At 40.6% G+C, this 25,457-nt stretch overlaps 1 protein-coding gene across 12 annotated transcripts in view; it reads left to right on the top strand.

Annotated features, from left to right (window-relative positions):
• Nucleotides 1-25,457, top strand: part of NCKAP5 (NCK associated protein 5) — a 964,576-nt gene that overhangs the window by 853,192 nt on the left and 85,927 nt on the right. For all 12 annotated transcript variants that reach the window (XM_077861464.1, XM_077861463.1, XM_077861465.1 and 9 more), the window contains 3 exons: nucleotides 2,991-6,769; nucleotides 7,506-7,683; nucleotides 14,752-14,827. In XM_077861464.1, coding sequence (XP_077717590.1) covers nucleotides 2,991-6,769; nucleotides 7,506-7,683; nucleotides 14,752-14,827 — 4,033 coding nt within the window. The remainder of the gene's footprint in view (nucleotides 1-2,990; nucleotides 6,770-7,505; nucleotides 7,684-14,751; nucleotides 14,828-25,457) is intronic.

Raw genomic sequence — 25,457 nt, 5'->3', positions numbered from 1 at the left:
CGGTTCCGGGACTCCAGGATCACGCCCTGAGCCGAAGGCTCAACTGCTGAGCCACCCAGGAACAGCTCTTTTCCAAGCAATGCACGAAGCTGCCTGTGGGAATGCTAGTTTCTGCCTCCCTCTCTCCTAAAGGGGATTCATGCCTTTTTTTTCCAATTTTACAGATTGTTCCAAACTCTTCTCAAGTTACTAAATACCATAACATCCTGTGGAAAACTGATTGAGGAATGTGACTAATCTCACAGCATAGCGTGCCCGGGGCCCTGGGAGGTTTGCAGCCACTGGCCCTGGGATGAATCAAACCACAGGGAGCAGGCTGTGAAGAGGCAGCAGGAGGTGGGCTGAGCACATCTTCCAGGGATTGAACAAATCTGCCTTTTTCAAGCTCTTATAGGGTACTTTTGCCTGGCTTCTCTTCTTATTGTGAACGTGACTCTCAGAATCATGGAAATTCTTAGAAATCCAAGCAGTGGCAGCCTGCCCACTGGTTGGTCTATAATACCCAAAGTAACTAACAGGATTTCTCCTGATTTCCAAAGAAGTTTTTAACGGCAAAGAAGCAAAGGAGAAGAAAGAGGAAACATCACCAAATAGCATTTATGCACAGCAACTTCTGACCTTGGTGAATTTTCTAAAGAAAATACATAATTTGACTTAAAAACGATTAACATCTAACAGATAAAAAAAAAAAACAAATAAACACCATATGCTGTTGTTGATAGCAAGGGTAATTTTAATGGAAATGTCTTAGGTACAAGCAAATATTCACAGCGTACTAAAATTCCAAGGTTCCAATGTAAGTTTCTGAGACTTTTTCTCCCTCTACATACAAACCCACAGTCTGTGTTCAGTTATGGGGAGGGGGGGCGGGCAGCTGGTACAGAGATGCCAATGGGAGTTTCACTCTTAGCCAAGATGGGCACAGAGCACACATCTGACATCTGAAACCACCAGATTCACTCAACATTTACCCTCTTTACTTCTTGTAAATGCTATACAGTGAGGCTATATAGTCTTCTGGTTATTTCCTAAGAGTACCTTGAACCTATCTTCACAATCCAGGTCTTTTCCATCCCACTTCTTCTACCTGAAAATCATTTACCCCCTATTTAAACTCATCCTTCATTCAAGGACTAGAGAGGATTAAATCATAGAGCCTTAAAAAAAAAAAAAAAAAAAAAAAAGACTGAGGTCAGTGCCCAAATCCCACCAATTTCCCTGAGTCTTGGTTTGTGATTAAACTCTGCAGGTCCCATTCAAGAGAGGGGTGTAAGGATAACCTATGATCTCTATTCTGACATTGACTCACACAGAGGAGAGAATGGAGGTTCAGCTTGGCTCTAGTAACATCGCAATGTCAGCAGGCATGCAGGCTCTAGGGGCAGCCTGCCTGGGTGCCTATCTCCACAACACTACTTTGGAACTGAGTCATAGGAAGAGCCTGGGAAAGCAGAGTGGAAACCTATGTTCCAGCTGTTCCTCAACTGTGTGATTTCCAGCAGACTAACCATGCTGCCTCTCGGTTGCCTCCCTAGTAAAATAAGGTTGATAATGTCTCCCTCATGGTGTTGCTCTGAATATTAAATCAAAGCCCTGTTCAAGTGGCTGCTACACAGCAGATGCTTAGGAAATGCAAGTTCTCTCCTGCCCTTCCACTTCTTGTTAGCAATACTGTGAAATATATGAATGTGTGGGAAATAATGCCTTTTTTGGTCATTTCTTGGCCAAAACTAGCACTAGTATTTAGGATAGTATGAGGGACAGGAAGTTGACCTTTCTTAGGTGAATCATTTACTATAGGGTTCTAACAGTCAATGCCCCACTGCTAGATGTATATGTTTCATAGATGTTTCCCCTCTATCCTGAAGTTATAGAACTGTCAAATCTTAGAATGGAAGGACCATAGAGTTAGGGACCAACTGGCTTTTCCATTTACCCTCTCTGCCTGTTGTAAATGCTATACAGTGAGGTCATATAGTCTTCTGGTTATTTCCTAAGCGTACCTTGAATCTATCTTCACAATTCAGGTCTTTACCATCCCGGTAATCTATCCGGAAATCACTTCCCCCATTTTTATTTATTTTTATTTTTTTATAAGATTTTATTTATTTATTTATTTATTTATTTATTTATTTATTTATTCATGAGAGACACACAGAGAGGCAGAGTCATAGGCAGAGGGAGAAGCAGGCTCCCTGCGGGGGGCCTAATGTGGGCCTCAATCCCAGGCTGGAATCACAACCCAAGCCAAAGGCAGATGCTCAGTCACTGAGACACCCAGGTGCCCCGCTGCCCCCATTTTTAAACTAAGGCAAACTCCTCCTTCATTCAAGGGCTAGGTAGGTTTAAAAAAACAAAACAAAACTGGGGTGCCTCGGTGGTTCAATCAGTTCAGCATCTGTGTTCAGCACAGGTCATTATCCCAGGGTCCTGGGATCCAGCCCTATGTGGGGCTCTCTGCTCAGTGGGGAGCCTGCTTCTCCTTCTCCCTCTGCCTGCCACTTCCCCTGCTTGTGTGGTCTCTTTTGCTTGCTCTCTCTCTGTCAAATAAGTAAAATTTTCAAAATAAAGAAAGAAAATAAATGAAAAAACAAACCAAAAGCCTCCTCATATGACTTTCACAGCTTTTCCTAGCAAAGATTTGATCTCTCACCTCTGAATTTCTGCAGTTCCTACTACATTGGTATTTCTCACTTGCTTCCTTGACTTCTGGTTATCTGTACCCAATCTCCTCTTCCCTGCTGGCCTGCATGGTCCTAGAGGGCAAGGTCATTACCTACTACTTCATTATATCTTTGGCTACTTAGCTTAGAAGCTGGAAAAGCAGAGATTCACTGCATAGTCAATGATTAATTTGCATTAATTAATTAATGCCTGCATTTATAGATGAATACTTAACCACTAGAATCAAGTCTAATGAGGGACTTTTCCTTTATACAGTTGTGATCCACATGGATCAGTGATTTCTGATATCTATTTTTCTTTCCTAGAAATCATCACAAAACTGGGATAAAAGGCTAAGTATTGACTCTTCACTCCCAAGTGGCTTTGCTAGTCCTACAGATGAACTACCTCCAACTCGTATCAAGGAAAGTCACATTTTGGAAGGACTAAGAAAGCTACAGAAGCGAAGAGTGTTACTTGAACCTCCATCAGTGATAACCAAATGGGGTTATAAAGATTGCATGAACTCCAATGAAGGAATATATTCTCCAGGAATTAAGAGTAACAGCCTCAAGGAATACCCCCCCTGCAAACCAGCTGACACGAGGAGCCCCTGCAAGGAGCCCCATGAGGCATTTGTTTATGACACAGATTCCCATGATGATGCTGATGAGGACTCTTCCTCCTTAGCATTGCTCCAGGCAGCTCCAAGCCAGAGCTGCAGGCTGCACAGTCGTAAATTAACCCACAGTGTTTCTGACAGCCTGTTTGGCTGGGAGCTGAATAGAAAACACTTCTCAGAAGGCATGTCCTCAGTTTACCCCAGGGAAAGGCCTAAAAAGCTGACTAGTTGTGCCAGCAACTGCCCCTTGGAGAGGAAGCTATACCCAAGTGTGCAGCCACCTCAGGTACAGAGAGAGAGGGAGCCACGTGGCCTGGACCGTGTGGCTCTCAGTCTCCAGTTTTCAGACACCGATGACAATGAAGCCCTCGATGAATTGCACATAGGTAGCAGTGACGAGAAAAGCCCTTCAGACCTGTCACTGACCGCTGACACTGACAAGTCCATGGAGAACCTGGACATCATGGGATTTGGAAAATCTCAACTTGGGTCTCCTGATGAGGAGGAAAAACAAGTACCCATCCCCCTAGAGAGTAGGCCAAAGACATTTAGCTTCATTAAGCAGCAAAGGGTTGTAAAAAGGACTTCTTCAGAAGAATGCATTACTGTCATATTTGATGCGGAAGATGGAGAGCCCATTGAATTCAGCTCTCACCAGACTGGCATTGTCACTGTTACCAGAAATGAAATTTCCATCAATCAGGCCCCTACTGGACCCAAGGCAGAACACACTGAACTTTTACCTCAGGGAATTGGTCATCTACCGACAGCAGCTGCTGCAAGAGACTACACTTTCTTAAAGAGACCTGAAGAGGAGATGGAGAAAAACATTCCAAAAGATGATGTAGATAAGGTTGCTGTGGTACCCAGTGGCTCTTTCAGCCCCAGGACAGTCACACAAAGTACTCAGCAACAAAGACCGGCCAAATCAACACTCAATTTGTCATGCCAGAGTAACTCTAGGTCTTCAGTGTCCATGGGTATCTATCAAAAGCAAAGTCTGACAAAAATCCCTGCCAGGGGCAAGTCTTCACCTCAGAAATCAAAAATCATGGAGCCTGAGGCCACCTTGAGAATCCCCTCATCTGACCCAGTGTCTCTTGAAAAATCACCAGCTTTAGCTCCTGGAAAACTTTCACGGTTTAAGAAGACTGAGAGCCCAGCACCCCTTTTTGATTTGCGGCCAGATCCACACATTCCAAAACACCCCAGCCAACAGCCTCATGGTCCCAAACTATCCAGCAGAAAGGATTGGGCCCCGTGCTCCAAGAGTCAGATTCCTCCATTGCAGTTACTGCCAAGGCCCCTCATTGAGCCTACCGACGATATAGGATCCCCGATGAGGGATAAACACCGTGACTCTGTGCTAGAGGCTGGGGTGAAGTCACCGTCCCCCCCGCCCCCTCCAGACAGGGCAGGCTCCCTTCTCATCCAGCCCAGTTATGACTACTTGCCACCACCCTCATCGGCCAAGCCCGAAACCAGAGTCCCCAGTGAGACAGCAAGGACCATCCTCAAATCCCCCCCTCTGAAAGGATCCTCTGCTCCTATTATTTCTTCTAATCCTGTCATGGCTGGGGAAGTGCTGGGGAAGAAATCTTCTGTGGCCTTCAGAAAGCCTGTTTTCACTCACCCTCTGCCCTCCACGGAAACAGTGACTCAAACCAGATGTTCTGCTCATCCCCCCTCCAGTTCATTTGCCATGATGGCTCCAGGGCCCCCAAAGGTCTCTCCAAAGAGAGACCAAAAACCCAAAACCCCACCTCACCAAACACTTGGGACCACACAGACGGATACTGGGTTACGGACTCCCAAGAACTGTCCTTCCACCCATGAGCCCCTGGAAATACTATCCTCCAAAAGTGTGTCTCCAGGAAGAAAAGGACAACTGAATGACTGTGTCCCCACATCACCCAAGCCTTCCTTGTTAGAGGTGAATGAGTCACCATCATCTCAGGTTAACAGTCACTCATCACCACCACCCACCAAAAGCCATAATAGTCCACATGGTTGTCAAAATACTCATGAGAAAGGGCTGAAAACCCGCCTCCCAGTTGGGCTCAAAGTTCTCATGAAGTCTCCCCAGTTGCTCAGGAAAAGTTCCACGGTGCCAGGGAAACATGAAAAAGACAGTCTGAATGAAGCATCTAAAAGCTCTGTGGCCGTGAGCAGGTCCAAGCCCCAGGACTCGGGGAATCCAGTGAGCCCAGAGACCACGGCGGATGAAAGAAATGGGACTCCGCTGAGTTTTCAGGCGCAAGACGGTTTGGCTGAAGGGCTTCCCCTGGAAACAGCCATGCCAGAGTCCTTGGAACACAGCATCCCTGGGGCCGATGGAAAAGATGGGCTCGAAAACAGGTCTGTGAAAAGATCCCTTTCCTCCAATAAGCCCCACCTGAAGCCAGCCCTGGGCATGAATGGAGCCAAAGCCCGCAGCCAGAGCTTCAGCGCTCACCCAGGAGACAAGCCCCCAACGCCTCCCCTGGAAGGGCCAGGCAAGGTTCGAACTCAGATCATCACCAACACGGCCGAGAGGGGCAATTCTCTCACCCGGCAGAGTTCCTCCACGGAGGGCTCGCCCAACAAGACCCCCTGTGCCCCGATGTCCACGTCTGACAGTGTCCTGGGCGCTGGGAGGCCTCCGGGGCATCCCTCCCCCAGACAAGGCTCCCTAGGGAGTGCAGGCAGCTCCGGCGGCCAGCACGGGAGCCCAAGCAGGTTGCCTTTGAGGGTCCCTCCAAAGCCCCAAGAGCTCCTGGCCCCCTGCGGGACGGAAGCTGAGCAGGGCTACGGCCAGGGCAGGCACGCCGGTGTGGCTGTCCCTGAGGAGCCCAGCAGCGACCCCTCCAGATGCCCACCCACCCCAACAGACTGCCCACGAGCCCCGCAGGATACAGGGAGGACGCAGCGTCCGAACAATTTTGAAACGAGCAGGACCTCCAAGCTAGAGACTTCTGGAAGGTGTCCAGATACGTCTACAACCAGAACCGGCACTGTGAGCCCCGAAGCCCTCGTCTCACCCACAATTGAAGAAAAGGTCATGTTGTGCATTCAGGAAAATGTGGAAAGGGGCCAAGTGCAAACAAAGCCCCCCTCTGTGGAAGCAAAGCCAAAGCCTGGGCCGTCCTTTGCCAGCTGGTTTGGTTTTCGGAGGAGTAGGCTTCCAGCTCTCAGTAGCAGGAAAATGGATGTGTCTAAAACCAAGGTGGAAAAAAAAGATGCAAAAGGTTTGGGGTTTGGAAACAAACAACTAAAATCGGAGAAAAAGAAAGAGAAAAAGAAGCCTGAGCCACAGTGTAAAATAGAAAATGAGCTTACCAGGAACGCCAAGTTGGCAGAGGGTCCAGACAATAGTTTACAAAACAAAAATAATCTGAAAGCACCACAGGACATGTACGACCAAATGAAGTTGGAACCAAGAAATCGCCCCAGCCCTGTTGCGTGTTCAACAAAGGATACGTTTATGACGGAACTTTTGAACAGGTAATGTGTTGGTTGGGGGGGGGGGGGCAGCGATAGCAAGGGGTCTCCCCCGATCCCCCCCTGCACATTAAGTCCCAGTCAAGCATGTTTTCATACAAACAGAAATACAGAGTAGCAGTCTTTTCTACATTAGCCAGAATTTAAACAATGAAATAAAAGTTAGCAATAAAATGATAATTTAGTCCATGTTACTTTGTTAACCAAACCAATGGTCTTTGAAATTAAAGAATAGTAAGTTTTATCAAGGTTGATAGAAATTCAACCTACACGGGAACCGTGAATGTACCCACATGGCATGAAATGGAAGAAAATTACACATACATTTTAAGGTATGCCGACTTCATTGATTGCACCAAGCAAACGTATACTTAGAAACTTTCCAGAGGTAATTACATTTCCCGCTGATCTTAAGCCAGACATGTATTTAGCAGTCACTCTTCAGTGGCTTTTATTTGGCTCCATCCTTCCCCCACCTCACAAGCAGCTAAAAAATTAATTAATTAATTAATTAATTAAAAATAAATAAATAAATAAATAAATAATTGTCAAATCTAAACTGCCACACTCCTGGAATGTCAGATGAAGATGTGATCAAGGCCCCTGACAAACATTTATCACTCAAAGGTTTAAAGACAAAGAGATACAAAGAGGTTACTTTAAACATTAAAGGATTGGGAAAAGTAGTGATTGAAGAAGAGCAATGTAATTTATCAGAGGAATCACTTTCTACCTGCAGAGTTGATAAGAAAGCAGCTCAACAGACAGAAAGTGGATCAAATAATGTTTCCTGCAGGAGCGTGTTAAAGGGCAGCTCCCAGGGCTCCTGTCTCACCGGCAGCTCTGCGAGCACGCAAGGAAACCACAAGAAAAACATCAAAACCAAAGCGGATGGGGAAATACCGAAAGGCTCCCTGGTAAGTGCTCCACCCGTCCCGGTTCTCCAGCGAACCTGCTTGCGTTCTTTCTATCTCTGCTGATGGAAATGTAGGAGCAAGAGATTATGTTGGGGGCGGGGAGGGGAAGGAAAGTTCCAGGGAAAGGAGAGGAAGCTGGTGACAGCTTCTCACGGGCAGGTGGCAGCGAGACTGCAAATGGGCAGCCCCGCCAGTAGCGCTGCTGCGTTAGCTCCGGCGCAGGACGGTGGAACCAGAGTGCAGGCAAGAGGACACTGCCCGTGTCAGGGGTCATCTTCAAACTATACTCCGGTGCAGGGAATTGGTTTTGGGGATCTCTTCCTTCATTCCCAGCAACACAAAAAGGAATGGAAATGATTCTGAAAACTAAAAGTGCTAAAGGAGAGAATGATGGCCACTTGGATGATTCACGTTAAGCACCACTCCCTTTTTCTGCAAGTTCTGTGTACTAGTTCTTCTCACCTAGACAGGTGTTAAGACTGAGAAATCTGCTTTGCAACTTGACTCCCAGTTATTCAGTCTCTTAATCGTGAGGTCCAGAACTCAGGGTGTAATTTCCTTCAAAAGCTGGGTGAAAGGGCATTTTTCTTTTTCCCTGGGACATGCTAGTTTCAAATAATATTTTTGTTTTAAAATTACCTTAAATTGCACTGAGTATCATTGCATTCTTTCTGTTCTTGCATAATTGATTTGGTGATGTTCATTATTCCTTTATATAAGTTTTGAAGCACTTAAAAAATCCCTTTTACAGAACTACTGTATCTATTTTTGTAGTGCAATAAGACAGATTGTAAGATATGATACATGCTACCATTGTCTTGGGAAAATCTGAAAGATAAAGTAATTTTACTTTTTTTTGAATAGTTTAGAGGTGATTTTAGGAGTAATCATGATTGGCATTGTTAGCTATTTATTATTAGTTTAATTATTTATTGATGTTTAGGGTTCCTTAGAATTTCCGAGGCATACTTTAATGTGACAACAAATGCACCTTTTTCTTTCAAAGACCTCTAGTCTCTGAAGAGCTATAAAGCTTTTTTTTTTCTTAAATCAAACTCTTGGAAATCATATGTGAACTATGTTCTTTGTAAAACTTTTTTTTTTTCTTTTTCCCTCTTTTTTTTTTTCTGGGCTTCCATGCTATATCCTCCCTTCTTTGAAAACACAAATGTCCCCTGCATTACAAAAATCACAAATTATAAGCATATCTAAGGCTGCCCTTGTAGTGTCACTGAAAGGAAAGAGAGAGAATGAACGTGTGGAAATGTGCAATATGCCAGAAATTCAATCCAACTGATCTAAAACTTTGATAGCCTAGCAGAGCCCCTTATCGGAGGCACTCAATTTAACTATGCCCCATTTAATATGGTTCTGACAGCTTAGGGTGGTATATCTTCGCTGTACAGAAGTACCAAAAAGACAAAAAGACCCTCTGTTTGGCTTTTATAATTTCATTTTTACTTTCTTGTTACTTCCTAATGCTAAAGTAATTTCTGGGCTTTTCGTCTCTAGTCTTCAGTCTTTTTCACAGTGTACTAATAAGTGTCCTTTGGTTCCTCCAGAATATCTGCAAGAAACACTCTTATTATTGTCTGTGAAGTACAAAGATTCCTAACCACCCCCAAATACATAATCATTTGGGATATGCTAATTTTTTTCTAGTTAGCTACAAGAGAAAATTAGTCATGCTGGGAAGCTTTTCCATACAGAGGAATAATATTAACCTGGATAGTTGACCAGCCAATCTTTTTTTTTTTTTAATGTAAAATGCAGTGGTTTTTGTTTCATCTCCATAATCATCAATGTGGAGTGTACTAAAATTACTAATTTCAGAGAGGACATTGCCATAGTCTCCTTTGGGACTAGTATAAGACTAGCAGTGAAAACCTATTTATTATATGTTATCAGCCTACCCAGGAAGGAAATTAGATGCAAAATAGGATATATACTAATACCATAGCACATTGATGGGAATACCCATGAACCTCTTAAAATTCAGAGTTTGAGGAACTTTCTTCTACTAGGGCTCAAGGCAAATTTGCTATCTGCCTATTTTAAACTGTGTTGCAAAGAATTCTTCTCATTGTAGTCACTTGGGATAAAAACAATAGCTGCACATAATGCATTACATATCGTATGTGTTTTTTGAGTAAGATCACTGATCAGAATCTTATATCACTATCTCTTCCCCTTTACAGACCAAGACTATATTTCATTATGAGGGTTCTCAGGGATTTTAATTATTTTAATCTGTGGTGATTATAATACAAAGATTATTTCCATACATACAACAATGTATGTAGCGGATTTCCACTTAGTCTGCTAGTAACTGCATATCCATGTCCATTTTCAGGACTGCTAGATACATTTTAAAATATGCGTAAAAGTCCCGTTAATTCTTCGCTGAATGAAATCTTTTTCTCTTTTCAGAGCCTTAATTAGACGCTTATGTCCCCATTTAGGCCATCATTTACAGACCACTTAGCTCTAATTTTTGTGTAATTTAGACAAGGGCCGTGTTACTTTGTACTTTTACTTAAATTATATAAAATCGTTATAAGAGGGGGCAAAGGCATCCCCAGGAAAGACTGCATCCGTATTAAGTAAATAAGCAAGAAAGAAATGTGCTCCATTGCAGTATGCTAGAAGTCCTTCCTTCCTGTGGATTCAGATAATTTTGTGAAATGAAAAGTCTCAAAGGAAGGCAGCTCCAGGCTCCTATTTAACTATCACTGGACAAAATAAAAATTGTTTAACGAAATTAACAGTATTATATACCTTCACCGTGCACTGGAAAGTGATGGCCATTTCAATATGGGTATTTTAATTTAAATTACAAGTATCTTTTCACCCAGTGTCCCATAGTCTGAAAAAAAAATCACATATGCTAGTAAAAAAAGCATCAAATACTATCCCATTAAAATGATACTGTGGTGATGAAATAGGATAAAATGGTACAGTAATTACACAAATTGTTATCATCTTATTAAGTTCTGTAAAATGTTATAATTTCAGCATCCTTAATTGAATAGTTCTGTTCTAAATGCTATTTTGATGCTAATAAGAAATGTGCATATTTTTCCCTCCTCCTGCAAATTTTTCTAAATGACTAACTTTTCTGAAGGTAATGCCTTCTGGAATTTTCCTTCCAAAGATCACTTTCTGTCTCACTTAGGTTCATTACATTCTTTTCATTTGCAATAAACTTTGACAGCAAAATGTTGTCTTCTTGGGAAGCAATTTATGTTAGGGTGAGTCAGGGAAGAAATATAAGCAGAATTCCAAATGAAGGGTGTCCCCAAAACTCTGATATTACATAAATATAATACATATATATATATAATTCACCATATATATATAATAATTCATTGCTATCATATATATATATATGAATTATTGAATTATTTTCTCTATTTCCCTCCAGGAGCCTTTGTAAGCTCCTTCCTCCCTGCCCTTTCTAATGGTAGGGGTTAGTAGAATATAATGGGCACAGTGACATTTAATGTTTTCCTGCTAGAGATTGTTATTTGGTATAGTTCTTCACTACAACTGCAGAGCCCAAAAGATGGACAAGAGTGGGAGATGCATGATTAGAAGGCACCCAAAATACTGACAACAAACTTAAACCAAAAATAAGCCATAGTTATTGCCTGAGTTACCTGCTACTTCTCAGCAAATAGGATATTACTGACATTAATTTTTATCTGTTCCTGGTAGAACAAACAATGGCTGAGAAAATTCTACATCTCTAACCACCATTCTTTTCTGAGCCAAATTTCTTGGTTTTTGAACATTCCCATCTTTGTAGTGCTTCATTACATGAAGATCATCCCAATTGTCCCTATATTTGGCAAATTCTTAATCTTGGGTTGGCAGCCCCTTACCCCTAGGAAAAGTCCCACAACCTCTCACCAACATCCAGCCATGGCGTGATCAAGAGTGAAAATTAATTTTAAGTTCAGCCTATGAAAAATGTAATTAGCAAGGGGAATCTGCTGCCAAAATAAATCATATTCCTCATTTCCATACACAAATGGATTTTTTACATGACCATTTTGCATTGACATCTATTTGTATAGATAATTAGAGCCAACAATTATGCCATTCTAAGACACTCCCCCATTTTCCATTCCTTTGCTGATTTTTCACCCATCTTCTTCAGGTTTTCCTTTCATGGGTCATCTGCTCCTCATGGGTCATCAGCTCAGGAAAGCTGAAAGAACTAGGGGCATTTTCTCTGATAAATTCCTTTGATAAGTCCCCAGAGGCCATATTTAGCACTTGCTGATAAGCACATAAAGCCCTAGAAAAGTTCTGACAAGGAGCTAGCAGGTAGGACTATAGGATGGCTTTTTTTTTTCTTTCCTAAATATGATACTTGGAGAAAGATAATAGTTAAGTTCCACAGATGGGTTAGGGAACCAGAAGAGATGGGAAGCAAGGTTGTTAAACACACACACACACACACAGAGTCTATGAAAATTTTTGCTGTTCTTAAATAAAAATATATGGGGACGCCTGGGTGGCTCAGTGGTTGAGCATCAGTCTGTGGTCCTAGGGTCCTGGGATTGAGTCCCACATCAGGCTCCTTGCAGGGAGCCTGCTTCTCCCTCTGCCTATGCCTCTGCCTCTCTCTGTGTGTCTCTCATGTATAAATAAAATCTCATGTATAAATAAAATCTTTAAAAAGAATATATATATATATGTGTGTGTGTGTGTATGTGTATATATATATATATATATAGTTTATGTATACATGGAATACTGCCTACATATCTAACTGCCAGACGCTAACAAAAATAGCAGTTCTTGGGAAGGTCTGGAAAGGATGATGGTAACAATATGGTGCACGCTGAAAAATTTAATTACTGCAATGAATAGGGACCAGGAGTGCCCACTCTAAAACTGAAATCCTTTGTGACCTTGAAGAGATCACTAACCCTGAATGAGCCTTTTTTCCTTTATCTTTAAGATGAGAATCTTATTCTCATTATTGGATTCTTTAGTTTAGAATCTCACAGGCTGATAGGATGATTACCCCACATTCCAGCAGGTTAGCAGGGCGTCCCTTCAAGTTTAAAATAGATCAACTGAGAAATGCCTGAAGGAAATCTTATTTCACGTTACCAGTGAGGGAGAACATTAAACATGTTTTCCTAAGAGTTGGTATGAGCTGAAAATATCATGAGATTTCCTTGATTTCTCTATTAATGAGGATGGAAGGTTCACATTGGGTTGTTAATGGAAATTCAAGTGTTAGGGGATCCCTTTGTCAATGGGTCTTTTGATAGCCTTGTCACAAACAGATCACTGAGCTAGGCAAATCTTGGAAGGCAAATAAGTAACATGTTAGCCACGCTGATGCTCACGGTGCTTTTCTTCTCTGCTCTCCATAAATGTCTACTAGTGAAGTGTCCAGACTGTTGACAAAGTCTTCTCCCCACACCCCTCACCCCATTCCCTAACTCTTTTCCCCTGGATGTGCTAACAAAGAGTGAAGTGTCTGCAGAGCAGAGGGCTGATGGGGGAGAAAAGTGATGAACATGGCCTCTGGATATTCAATCCTTGATCTCTCCTTATGAGAGGTTCAGGTAGCCATCTGCATAATCTCTTGAGTCTGCCACCTTCTGGCTATCAGCACGTACAGAATAAGCACCAATTACATTCTGATATTGGAACCACAGTTATAAAATATAAATAATTGGTCTTATTCCATTAAATATGAAAATTAGGTAAAAAGTCAAAAGCTAAATCTAGCTCAAGGTCAGTGTGCAACCATATGACTTTCTATATTGAGAGTATGAAATAAGAGTTTCTTGGCATTCAGCTCAAGCCCTTGAGCAAATCCACTGACAGCCTCTAATGTATGTGCCTAAGCAGAACCCCATTGCATTCAGTGCACAGTTCACATCATTATCATTGGCTGCCCAGGTGACCGATGAGGATGTATTTTAAAAGAGCTTTTTAGGGTCATTCTACCAAGGACCACAAGCTATCTTGAAATTGAGGCCAAGTCTACTGGCATAGTCAAATGGAAATTTGAGAAAAACAAAGTTCCCCCAAATGAACACAAATCTGGAATCGATTTTGCTAAATTGAGAATTCCGGCTCCACTACTTTGGCAATTACTTGTCTGTCTTCAGGAGGAGGAGGCTAACAATACCACCTACCGATGTTCTCAGGATTTTGAGATCACAGGCCTGAAGAGCTTAAACAGCACGTATTACTCCATAGTATTTCAGAGGTTGCTTTTGAATTAGGGTTCATACTGGTAATATTGTTGCTACTGCTGCCCCTAGATTGAAAAGGAAGAGACATAAGTCTTAATCGCAGCATTTCCACTTACAATATGTTTAAGGAAACTTGCTGGATCTCAGAATTCTCATTTGTAAAATACTGTGACTTATTCAGGTCTCTCTAGAGTTCCACTGAATGCTACCCCATTCAGCATCTGGATAGTTCAACTGAAATATAAGGGGAATGTTTTTGACCTAAAAACTCAATAAAAATGTGTCACTGCTCTAGTTTCATAAGCATACATCATAGTCACCTTATGTTTCATCATGGCAAGAACAAAAAAGAATCATTTTCTTAGAGAGTTACATTCCAGGAAAGGGTCAGGAGATCTAAGTATATTTCTCTCTTCTTATTAAAATAACTTGTGGTAGAAGTCACTGTCTCTGGAGGAATTATATCTCCTTTGACTTTAATTTTTCCTAACAGCTCTGTTACTGACTTTATTAAGTATTAAAAGCCAAAGCTATATCTTTAAAATCTTATGAAGAATTGTGTATCCTGTAAATCTTCATTTTGAGATCTGGGGTTATATTTCTAAAAATATGCTCTTGCTCTTGTAATTAAAACTTATGATAAAGCCAAGTAATAGAGTAGGGGAAAGTGGAATGAAGAAAACCTCAATCTATATATCTATATTTACCTATCTACGTATATGTATGCACATGCTCGCTCACGCATACCCACATTTGTTACAGAGTGAACCATCATTCTGAGGATTGTGGAGAATCTATTTAATATAATAAATAAGAAAGTATTTTCTTTTTGCTGCAGATAAAAGAAGCAAGTGAAAACCTGCAAGAGGATGAAGATACAATTGCTGATTCCACATTTCAGAGCCACATCATAGGTAAACATTCATGTCTTGGTACATCTTTATGGGTGATACATTCTGAATATGACCTTCTTTCAGACACAGTGTGTTCCTATAGATCGTGTGTCATGCCTAGCGTCTATGAGGACTGGGCCTTAACTTCTTGTTTTAAAAAAGATTTTATCTATCTATCTATCTATCTATCTATCTATCCATCCATCCATCCATCCATCCATCCATCCATCTATCTATTTAATTGAGAGAGAGAGAGGGCAAGATGGGCAAAAGAAGAAGAGAATCTCAGGCCGACTCCATGCTGAGCACAGAGCCCAAGGAGGGGCTCAATCTCATGACCCTAAGATTATGATCTGAGCTGAAACCAAGACTCAGATGCTTAACCAACTGAGCCACCCAGGCATCTCTAGTACTGGGTCTTAACTTCTCAAGCACGGTTGCCTTTATCTTCTCAGATATTGGAAGCTACCATAAAATAGATAGTTCAAAACCGGACCTATAAAGAAAACATAGATGTTTTCAAAGGAACACACTGCAAACTGATGAGAAATGAGTAATTGTCACTATGAAATGAGAATAATACTGAGTGTAAATAAAAAGCAATCAACTTTGAGTCCATCAAGTTTCTGTAATTGTCTCAAGAAGCATTTACACAACTACCTCTGGTTAGGAATGTGGGATGGTAGCTTTCTTAAATTGAATATTTTTTAATAAAATGTGTTTTACACAGAGAACCAAATAGATTTAGGTGCACATGTCTTTGCCTGAACTTCAAAACTCACTTTCTTCATCATTTCTGTGAGAACCCTGATTATAGGTAGTCCTTTCTCTGAAATAAGTTTGATTTGTCAACTCTTTCTTAAAATTATGCATTGGCCTAGCTTAATTGGCCTAGCTAACCAAAACACACAAAAAGACTCACTGACCTTCTGCTGACCTGTTTTCAGCAGGCAGGAGGGAGCTGGTGATGGAGTAGTTGTCTGTGACTGTGATCCTTGTCAGGTGATGGAAGAGGTGATAACTTTAACTGTTCTGGGCCACCGTGGATGATTGCTGAATTAGTTTTTGCCCAGGCTCTAAGAATAGCTGTGCATGTAAGGATGATGAGTTACACAGGATACCAAGGCATGATAGAATAATCTCTACCCATCGCATTTGGGTCTAGTAGTTAATAGCCAATATCACATCCTAGGGCATGATAGTCCTCCAGATATCTGGTTTCTGGTATGGTGAGTATCCACTGCTCTTTTACCTCTAACTGCCAGCTATAAGCATCTCACCACTTTTAGGGCCGTGTTGGTACACTCTGTGCCTGGTTTTCTCACGTACCCAGAAGTCTTCTGTACACTCTAATTTATAGTTTATCTCAGAGAGTTATTGTACCCCCACAGCTTAATAAGACTGGCACACCATTATTATTCTTTTCATTTGTAATTGAGGATACAAAAATCTTACCAAACAGCTGAATGAATGCAGTCTGAAAAAGATTATTATTCCAAAAAGACATCCTTTATTAGAGTTGTCAATGTAAAATGTTTAAATTGGTATCAGTTCTGTGTAGTTAGCTAATATGCAAGTTAAATATGTTTAACATCCTTCAAACATGACACTATGTAAAGCCCTGCTGAATCATCATTTTACCATAATGAGGGGTTCTTGGGCCTATAAAGTAACATATAGAAAGAGGCTGATTTTTTTTTTTGAAAGATCTACAGTAATCTAACTATGCTTTAATAGGCTTGCAGTTTCTTAGATTTGCATTGTTCAACATGATGGCTAGCCATGGGTGGCTATTTCAGGTTCAATTTAAATTAATTAAAACTAGGTAAAATAAATAAATAAATAAAAATAAAACTAGGTAAATTTAGAATTCAGTTCCTCCATTGGACTAGCCACATTTCAAGTACTCAGTGGCCACATACCCAGTGTTGTCTCTATGAGCATTTCCATCGCATACAACGTTCTGATGGAATGTGCTGGTTTAGATTTCTCTCATGAAGTAAATTTTGACCATGTTTCTGACAGAGGGCTGAGTTGGTCTGCACATAGTGTATATTTATCTCCTCACACTAGGAGAGAACTGTATGATAAACTGCTATTGCCTATAAGTATAACAACAACAACAAAATTGATTAGCCATTATACATATGTAATAGTCATTTAGTCATCTTACACAATTAAAAATCTGGAGGAAGGTAAACATGAAAGAAGGCTAGTAGCTCAATGATGTCATCAAAAGCCCTGGCTTTTTGTCCTAATATCTGTTGCCTCTGGTTTTAGATTGCTTTCTGCCACTCTAAGCATTCCTTTTACCTTCAAGGCATAAAATATAAAGATAGAGTTAAAGCTCCTTCAGAATCCACCCCATAGACTCCATCTTACATGAAAACCAGATCATAAAACCAATCCTAGCTGCGTAGTATACTGGGGAAGTCAGTATGTTGATTCTATTTATTGTATGAGGTAGCAGAGAGAACGGAGTTGGGACTATCCCTGGATTAACCAATCAATAAAATTGCCACAACCAACCTTCTAAAAGCTTCTTCCATTTCAAGACTGAATAAGACACAACAGATCAAGTAGTTATTTCTCTTTATTGCAGAAGAATGACTGAGAATATATTTTTAGCACCCTGATAAACCAATATTCTTCATTTCATCTAAACTGAGTGTTGTCACATAGCCTCACAATATTATATAACCATAGAATATTTTCACTCATGGCAATTGAGCAAATCTAAATATGTTATCCTTCTAACCAAGTACCAGCTAATGTCTTTGACAAAGAAGAATAATCAGAAAATTTGTGAACCTGAATGTCTGCATTTCTATGGTTAAGGATAATCATATTGGTTAATCAAAATGTTATGAGTTAATTACAAGACAAGATATTGTTAACGAAGCGTGCTCTATATTGAATTTCAAGATTCGTGAATTAAGTAAAATAATACAACTGGATTTTTTTTCTTTAAAATCACCCTAATAAATGTTAGACTTCCATGTTAATAAGCAACAAGAAAATGACTAGTCTAGCCTAATGGAAATGTTAACACAAATGATCACAGTCCCCATATTTCTAATTGTTCTTTCTTGCTATTTAACTGTAATAGGTTCACTCTATGTATCATATTAATTATCTAATAGGATTAAATGATCAGTGGGAATTCAAATAATACTGTTTCATATTAAAAACACCAGCCAGTGGTAGCAGCAAAAATAATCGTCTAAGCGGAGGCAGAGGACCCAGAAATTCCTATAAACACAAGAAAATGTCTTTTGAGGAGTTGGAGGAAGAATCCAAGCAGAATTGAATGATATCCAAGAAGTCAAGGTTCATGGTAAACTCTAGTGAAGCAAAGGATACACGTTATTTCCTTCAAATTTTAAAGAATTGTGAAGAACAATCTGTCCAATAGCCCAATGGGCAAATATCTCAGTGCCCCAGAGCGATATGAAATCTCTTTACTCTCCCCCTGTTGGCTGGGTGTCTTCTTAGTCTCTTTTATTTTTTGTTGTTTTTTTTTAAGATTTTATTTATTTATTAATGAAAGACACAGAGAGAGAGGCATAGACATAGGCAGAGGAGAAGCAGGCTCCCTGTGGGGATCCTGGTGTAGGACTCGATCCCGGGGGTCCAGGATCACACCCTGAGCCAAAGGGTTGAGCCAGACGCTCAACCACTAGCCACTGAAGTGTCCCTTCTTAGTCTCTTTTAAAGAAATCCTTCTGCTCCTATCATCAGGGGAGAGCATGACGAAGGGCCTCGTCTAGCCCTGAATCTAGCTTTCTTTTGGGTAGTTCTAGGTAGTTGTGTTGGTACTCCCTGACGCATCTAAGAAATTGCTTCTAAGGGATCTTTATCTTGTCCTCCTTTTTCCATTCTTCCCCAAACTGGGCTAGGCCAGCAGCTAATATATAATGCAGGAGGATAACAGGTGCTCAATAAGGAACCCCCTTTGGCTTTCTTATCAGACCATATAACAGTTTATCCACTTTCCCAAGGCATTTCATTTCCTTATTCCTTGTTCTCTCCTAGACTTTAGCTAGCTAATCTGGTAAACTAATTCACATTGGTGGGGCAGTAGATTAAACAGGTATTTTTTTCAGGTCACAAATTTGCATTGTAACAAAAACTCAAGAAAAGTTTTACCTCTAGTTAAGAGGAACTCTTGAAACTTTTATTCAAGTATCAGGCACTAACATCACTAACATCATTATAGGGGGAAGAAGAAAGGACAGAATCAACCTGCCTTCAGACAATAAATAGCACGAGAAGCAGTGCCAGAGAGGAGAAGTTATTTTGTCATATAACCCAGCTTTTTTTTTTTTTAAAGATTTTATTTATTTATTCATAGAGACACAGCTAGAGAGAGGCAGAGACACAGGCAGAGGGAGTAGCAGGCACCATGCAGGGAGCCCGACGTGGGACTTGATCCCAGGTCTCCAGGATCATGCCCTGGGCTGCAGGCAGCACTAAACCGCTGCGCCACCAGGGCTGCCCATAACCCAGCTTTTGAGAGATAGCCTGCCTGAAAGCTAAGAAGTGGGACAAAGCTGTGTTGCACCAAATAGAGGAGAATCACATAGCCAAGTACAATCACCATTTCACATCGATGTAATACATAGGCCTTGTTCTAACTTTTTCTCACCCAACCATAAAGCATTGAATCCACATAGCATTGTGTCCAGTCTGGAGTTTGATAGAGGCAGGAGGGATAAAAGAGTCACATGCCACATAGGTACTATTGTCACAAAATCTATATATCAGATTCAAATGAAAGTCATTGAATGCAGCAGCTTCTTCACCCAACAATGGAGAGAAGGCCTAGCCTAACATCAAAATTTCTCTAACTGTGGTTCTTAGGACAGAAAAAGAAGGTCTCACAGACTCTTGAATCAAGAACCTCAGTTATATGGAGAGTAAGAATCAGGACCTGGATGTTTATCTCATCTGAATGGAAGGAGCTCTGGAAACTATTTATTGTATTAATATCAATGACCTAATACAGTATGGTCAACAATTATTACCCATACATAGACTATAGAGTTTGAAATATCCAGACCACAATTACTTTAAATCCAAGACTGGATTTCCATAGTTATTAGTGCCAATAGGGTTAGGTTCAAATGGAAGTGAATGAAACCCCAAAGTACAGTGGCTTAAGTAAGAACTGAAATTTCTGGCTGTCCTGAGGACAGTCCAGAGGAAGGTGATCCAGGATGATCAGATAGTACCAGGCTCTTCCTGTCATTTCCCTCTGGTTCATATGTTTTTCATTCCCAAGGTCACTTCATTGTTCAAGATGGCTTTTGAAAACCCATCCACTTTTTAACCAGCAGGAAGAAGTAATAAGGAAGGATATGGTTCATCCCTTCATGAACATTTCCTGATAGTAGACCTATCTGGCCATTGGCCAGTAGTACTTAGTACATAGCATGGGAAACAGGCCAGGCAGGAGGCCATATGTCCAGAAAAAAACAAAAACAAAAACAAAACCACCATGAGGTTCCCTGGAAGAAGGGAAGAAAGACTTTTAGAGGACACATAAAATGTTAGCCAACAGTTCACCGCTTGCCAAGGCTACCTCCTTGGTACAAACACACAAATTTTCATCATCATTTAGGAAAACCGCAGAAAATAAATTAGAATAGTTTTTGGAAAAGATAGAATTAATCCTAAAGATTGATGCCTCGTTTTCATTTTGCATCACCTGAATGACCACTTCCTATTAGCATAGTTTACCTTGAGAACTTTTTGAGAAAGTGTACTGAACTTGGATTAGTTTGCCACCACCATGTTTATGAGTAATATATACTTGGTCACCACGAAGTATATAGAGATTCAAATAGAGCTGTAGAATATAATGCATCCAGAACTTTCCTTTCTCTAAAATGAAAACCAGGAGGGTACCAGGGCTTCCACTACTCTAGCTCCCAATCAGTTAAAGTTCTCAATAATTATCTATCTTATTTCAAGAATATTACCAACTTCCCCCACTGAGAAAATTTGGAGAAATTTAGAAATTTAATGTATATGGAATAACATTCATACTAAAAATAAAATTAAAGCATACCCCAGAAACTTGATCAGACTCCTACAGCTTTTTGACTAGAAGGCTATTTACGTCAAATGCCGTATTTTGAATAGTATACTGACATGCTTAGTCTTAACTGTAGAAAGAGTGAACTATTGATGAATACAAAATGTGAGTGTGAAGTACAAACATTCTCAATAACAACTTTAATGAATAATGTTCTGTTGACTACTAACAGACTGGCACTGAACTGAAATCTACTTACGTGATGATGCCTATGGATAAAGAATAGAATAGAGTAGTCTACATAATTCAGATTTCATATTAATGCTTCCCAGGATGATGATATTTCTGCATTTCCAAACATACAAAATGACATCTAAGAGGTACTATATAGTAACAGCCTGGGAAAGGAAACTTCCATATGACTGCACAGAGTACTGCCATTCGTAACTGCCGATGACTGCTTTGCATCTTGCAGCTTGAAATATAAATTCCAAGTCATGACTGTAGATCCATGGAAATAGGACCATGTGGTTTCTTCTGACACAAGGACTGGAAATAGTAACATTAACTTTGACCTGTTGAATATCCATTGTGTACTAAGCCCTGTGCTTGAAACATTACATGCCATCCATATCATCCTCCTTATTTGTTTGTTCCTTTGTGGCTGGTTCTCTGGTTTTGTCATCAATCAACTTGCTTCTTATACATGCTTTCCTCTAATTACCAGAGATAGTCACTAGATAAGTCTTTGGTGGAGATTTCTGTTTATGAACGTACTAAAGCCTAGTCTCTGACTCCCTTCCTCTGTTTTGGTTTGGTTTTTTTGTTTGTTTGTTTTTACTAGAGATAGAGAAAGGTAGACTTAGAAAGTTGAAAGTATGGCTTCTTTTTCTCCCATAAAATATTTGCTTCTATACTTTGCACCAGGGAGCTGAGTTCTATTTAGGTCAACAAGCCTATATTGAACATCTTCTACAAGTCACAACCTGTGTTAGATGTTGAAGATATAGGATGAATGACACAGTACTCTGTGAACTGCAGTCTAGTAGGGAGACAGAAAAGCAAACAGATAATTCTGATACAAGGTGATCACAGATAAGACAGAGACACAGTCTGAATACATATGAGTGTACGGATTAGGTGTGGAGTCCAGCTTTGGTAAAGCCGGGAATGTCAGTTCTTATTTGTAAGAAAAAGACAAGCGTGAGAGAATAAAATATTGAAGTTAAAAGAATTTTCCATTTATACCAATAGTTCCCAAACTTTAATATACATCAGAATCCCCTGGGAAGCCTTTAAATATGCTGATGCTCAGGTCACACCCCATTACAAATCAAAAGCTCTAAGGAGAGAAGCCACACACTTGTATCTTTTTAAAGATCTCCAAGTGATTCTAATGGGCAGTAAAGTTTGGGAACCACTATCCTAAGTGTTAGGATTTCATCAGCAAAGGAGACAGGGAGATCTCTTTCCACTCAAGAGCAAGAGCATAAACAAAGACCCACAGATAGAAATGTGGCATACTGCAGGAGAAAGGAGTCAGTGGAAGACCAGCTTGACTGGAGTAGAGAGTAATTTTTGAGGAAATAGGTACAGATAGTTTTTGTGGAGACCATGAAAGCCAGGCTTAGATGTTTGAACCCTAGCCTGCAAAACAATACACAGGCTGTGGAGATTTTCAAAGAAAGGCTAAGATGATAAAAAGCAGCCATCCAATCTCTATGATGCTCACGTTCCAGCTTTTCAAATCAAAACACATTTTTATTTTCTCTCCTTTAACCTTAGACCAACCAAATACACTATAGTCACATGCACCATATTGTTTCCTCCTATGTGGTGTGCTGTGATGAATAAAATCATGTATTTACCTGAAACGGTGGACATCCAGGAATACTTAGGGGTGCCAAAGGGGGACATCCAGGAATACTTAGGGTTGCCAAAGGGCTCTCTGCCCCAAAAGATCTCTCCTAGTAGCCTATTACAATGTATCTAAATTCCCTACCTCTTGGTAACTCCTTTGGATAAAGGTGCTCAAACTACTTGCTGTACTGCATCTGGTCTCTGAAAAGGACACACATTGAGTATCACTGACTGTTAGTAGCAGAGCATTTCTCAGCTTGGTACCAGCAAGACCCTAAAGAGATGAGTCATGAATCTGGTACATTCTCCTTCCAGAGAACTGAAAAGCAGAAGGAGTGGCTTGACATTTTGGAAAGTTAAGGGTGGTGTTCTTCATTTATTTATTTATTTTAAAGATTTTATTTGTATATTCATGAGAGACAGAGAGAGAGACGTGGAGACACAAGCAGAGGGAAAAGCAGGCTCCATGCAGGGAGCCCGATGTGGGACTCGATCCAGGGTCCCCAGGATCACACCGCGGGCCAACGGAGGGGCTAAACCACTGGGCCACTGGGGCTGCCCAGATGGAAAAGCTCAGCTGCTAGGGGCAGAGGCAGACAGGAAGCCCTAGGGGGTGGCATGAATTAACCTAGGTACTAGAAGGAGACAAGGCCCACTGAATAGGCAGTGGTGGACACATTCAATAACTTTTGCCTTTTTTCCCTCGCATTTCTTGAAGGCCTATTGCAGTATCGTACAAAGTTGTAGTATCTGAAATAGCTGAACAGTGACTTCTTTTTGTACATTCCCTTGATATCTTAGAAGGTGGTTAATTTACTTAAAGTAAACATAAGAATGTGTGTGTAACCTTATGTCATAGTAAGGAGTAGGTCGGGATCAAAACAAAGTCAAAGAACAGAGTCCCTCAGCCCCAGAAAGTTCCCCAATATGAGAGAAAATTCTGAAAGAAGTAAGATGATTATATATATTACATTAATATCTACTATTTTTTAAATGCTTTCTATATGCTGGCCAAAGTGTTTTATTTGTGATGCCTTGTTGTACCCTCACATCCTTTGCAGGTAAGGGAAATGGGTGTCCTGAAAGGTTACATACTTTTCTCAGCAGCATGACTGGAGTGGAACCAGCATCCAAACCCAGCTTACTCCATAGCTGTGAAGTAAATAAACTCCCAGGAATGCTAAATGGTGGCCACGTACTTTTTTGGTCACCTTACAGGAACCACAGTTCAAGAATCCGTTTAGTAGATTACTTGGTCAGAGGTTGCAAACTCAAATAAGCCCCTGAGTGGAAGGGTGAGACAGCCCAGACATGACATACACAAGCATATATTACATGAGTGATAGGAGTTTTGAGGAATGGAGAGAATATGACTTACCCCAGGGGACCAGCTACTTGTCAATTCCAGTTGTCATTGTAAAAGGCTGGCTGGCTCTATTTAACCAAGGCTTTCCATTTTTCACCAGAAGCCAAAAAATATAGATTTTTGTGTGACATATGATACATTTTAAAATGTGGGCTCAATTGTAAAAAGCAAATCTTCAGAGACTTTCTTTTATCTGGCAATATTTCAAATTAGAATTTCAAAGTCCTGTCCCAGAATTTCACATCTAAAAGTATAGAATATAATATAAAAGTATACATATTTTTCTCAAATGCATGGCTAGCTGCCTACAAGGAATGTGTCAGATGCGTGGACAGCAACAGAGCTTGAATCCACGGTGTGGTGGAGGGTGCGGAGTGCTGTAACCAGCATTTGCCCATGGAGTATGTACCAGTCTCTGATGACCTAGGGCTGGCATGACTAGCTGTCCTAGTTTGCCTGGACTTTCTTGGTATTAGTACGGAAAGTCCCTCTGACCTGGATGACCTGGAACAGTTATCACTCTCCCTGGAACCTGGTGTGAAGGATCTAAACTGTTGACATAATGCAAGTTCTAGGGCCTAAGCAGAATGAAATGTTAGATGAAAAACATCCCTTTCCCACCAGCATCGAGCTGGACCCAAAGAGCAGTGGCAGCAAACCTGGAGGAAGGTTGCAAGCATAAGCTCCTAACTCAGCCACAATTCAGTCTTAATTCTAGCTGAAGAAAGGGGGGAAAAGAGAGAAGGAAAAGAAAAAAAGTCTCTTCCAAAGATTCTACATCCTTAGCTCACTAATTCTTAGGCACTAATTCAGTCTCTGTGTCCCCTAGAATCCCCAAGCTTGAATTTTTTTAAATGTTCTGAGTTGTGCTTTTAAATACTCCAGAAAGGAAACTGGAAGAGGGAATAGTTGAAACATGAATGTCAGAATATTAATATTTTTTGAGCTAGGCAATCCTACTGCTTGAGAATATTTGAAATCTATCATAATGAAAAGGTTTACAAAAAGCAGACTCAAGCTGATAGTGCTTGCAGGAATAAGATAGAACCCAACTTAGATCCTTCCTTGATGCAACCACACTGAACTTTACACACGGATAAAGTTCCAAGGAAGATTAACTCACAATAGAAAATCATTAAAAAGAGGGAGCAATGACTTCATTAGCAAGTGCCCCCCCCCCAAAAAAAAAGGCAAGCTATAGAAGTTCTGAAAAGACTGCAGAATTGGGAATTATCCAGTGGAGAATATAAAATAAAAATATTTAACATATTTAAAGTAAACACAAGTGGAAATGAATGTTAACAAAGGAACAAACAAATGAACACTCCAAGATCAAAAAAGAATACAATAGAACTTCAAAAAATTAAAGCCTGTTAGTATTGATT

Source organism: Canis aureus, chromosome 20, assembly GCF_053574225.1.
Source record: "Canis aureus isolate CA01 chromosome 20, VMU_Caureus_v.1.0, whole genome shotgun sequence".
NCBI lineage: Eukaryota > Metazoa > Chordata > Mammalia > Carnivora > Canidae > Canis > Canis aureus.
This window is presented reverse-complemented; position numbering and strand designations above follow the sequence as displayed.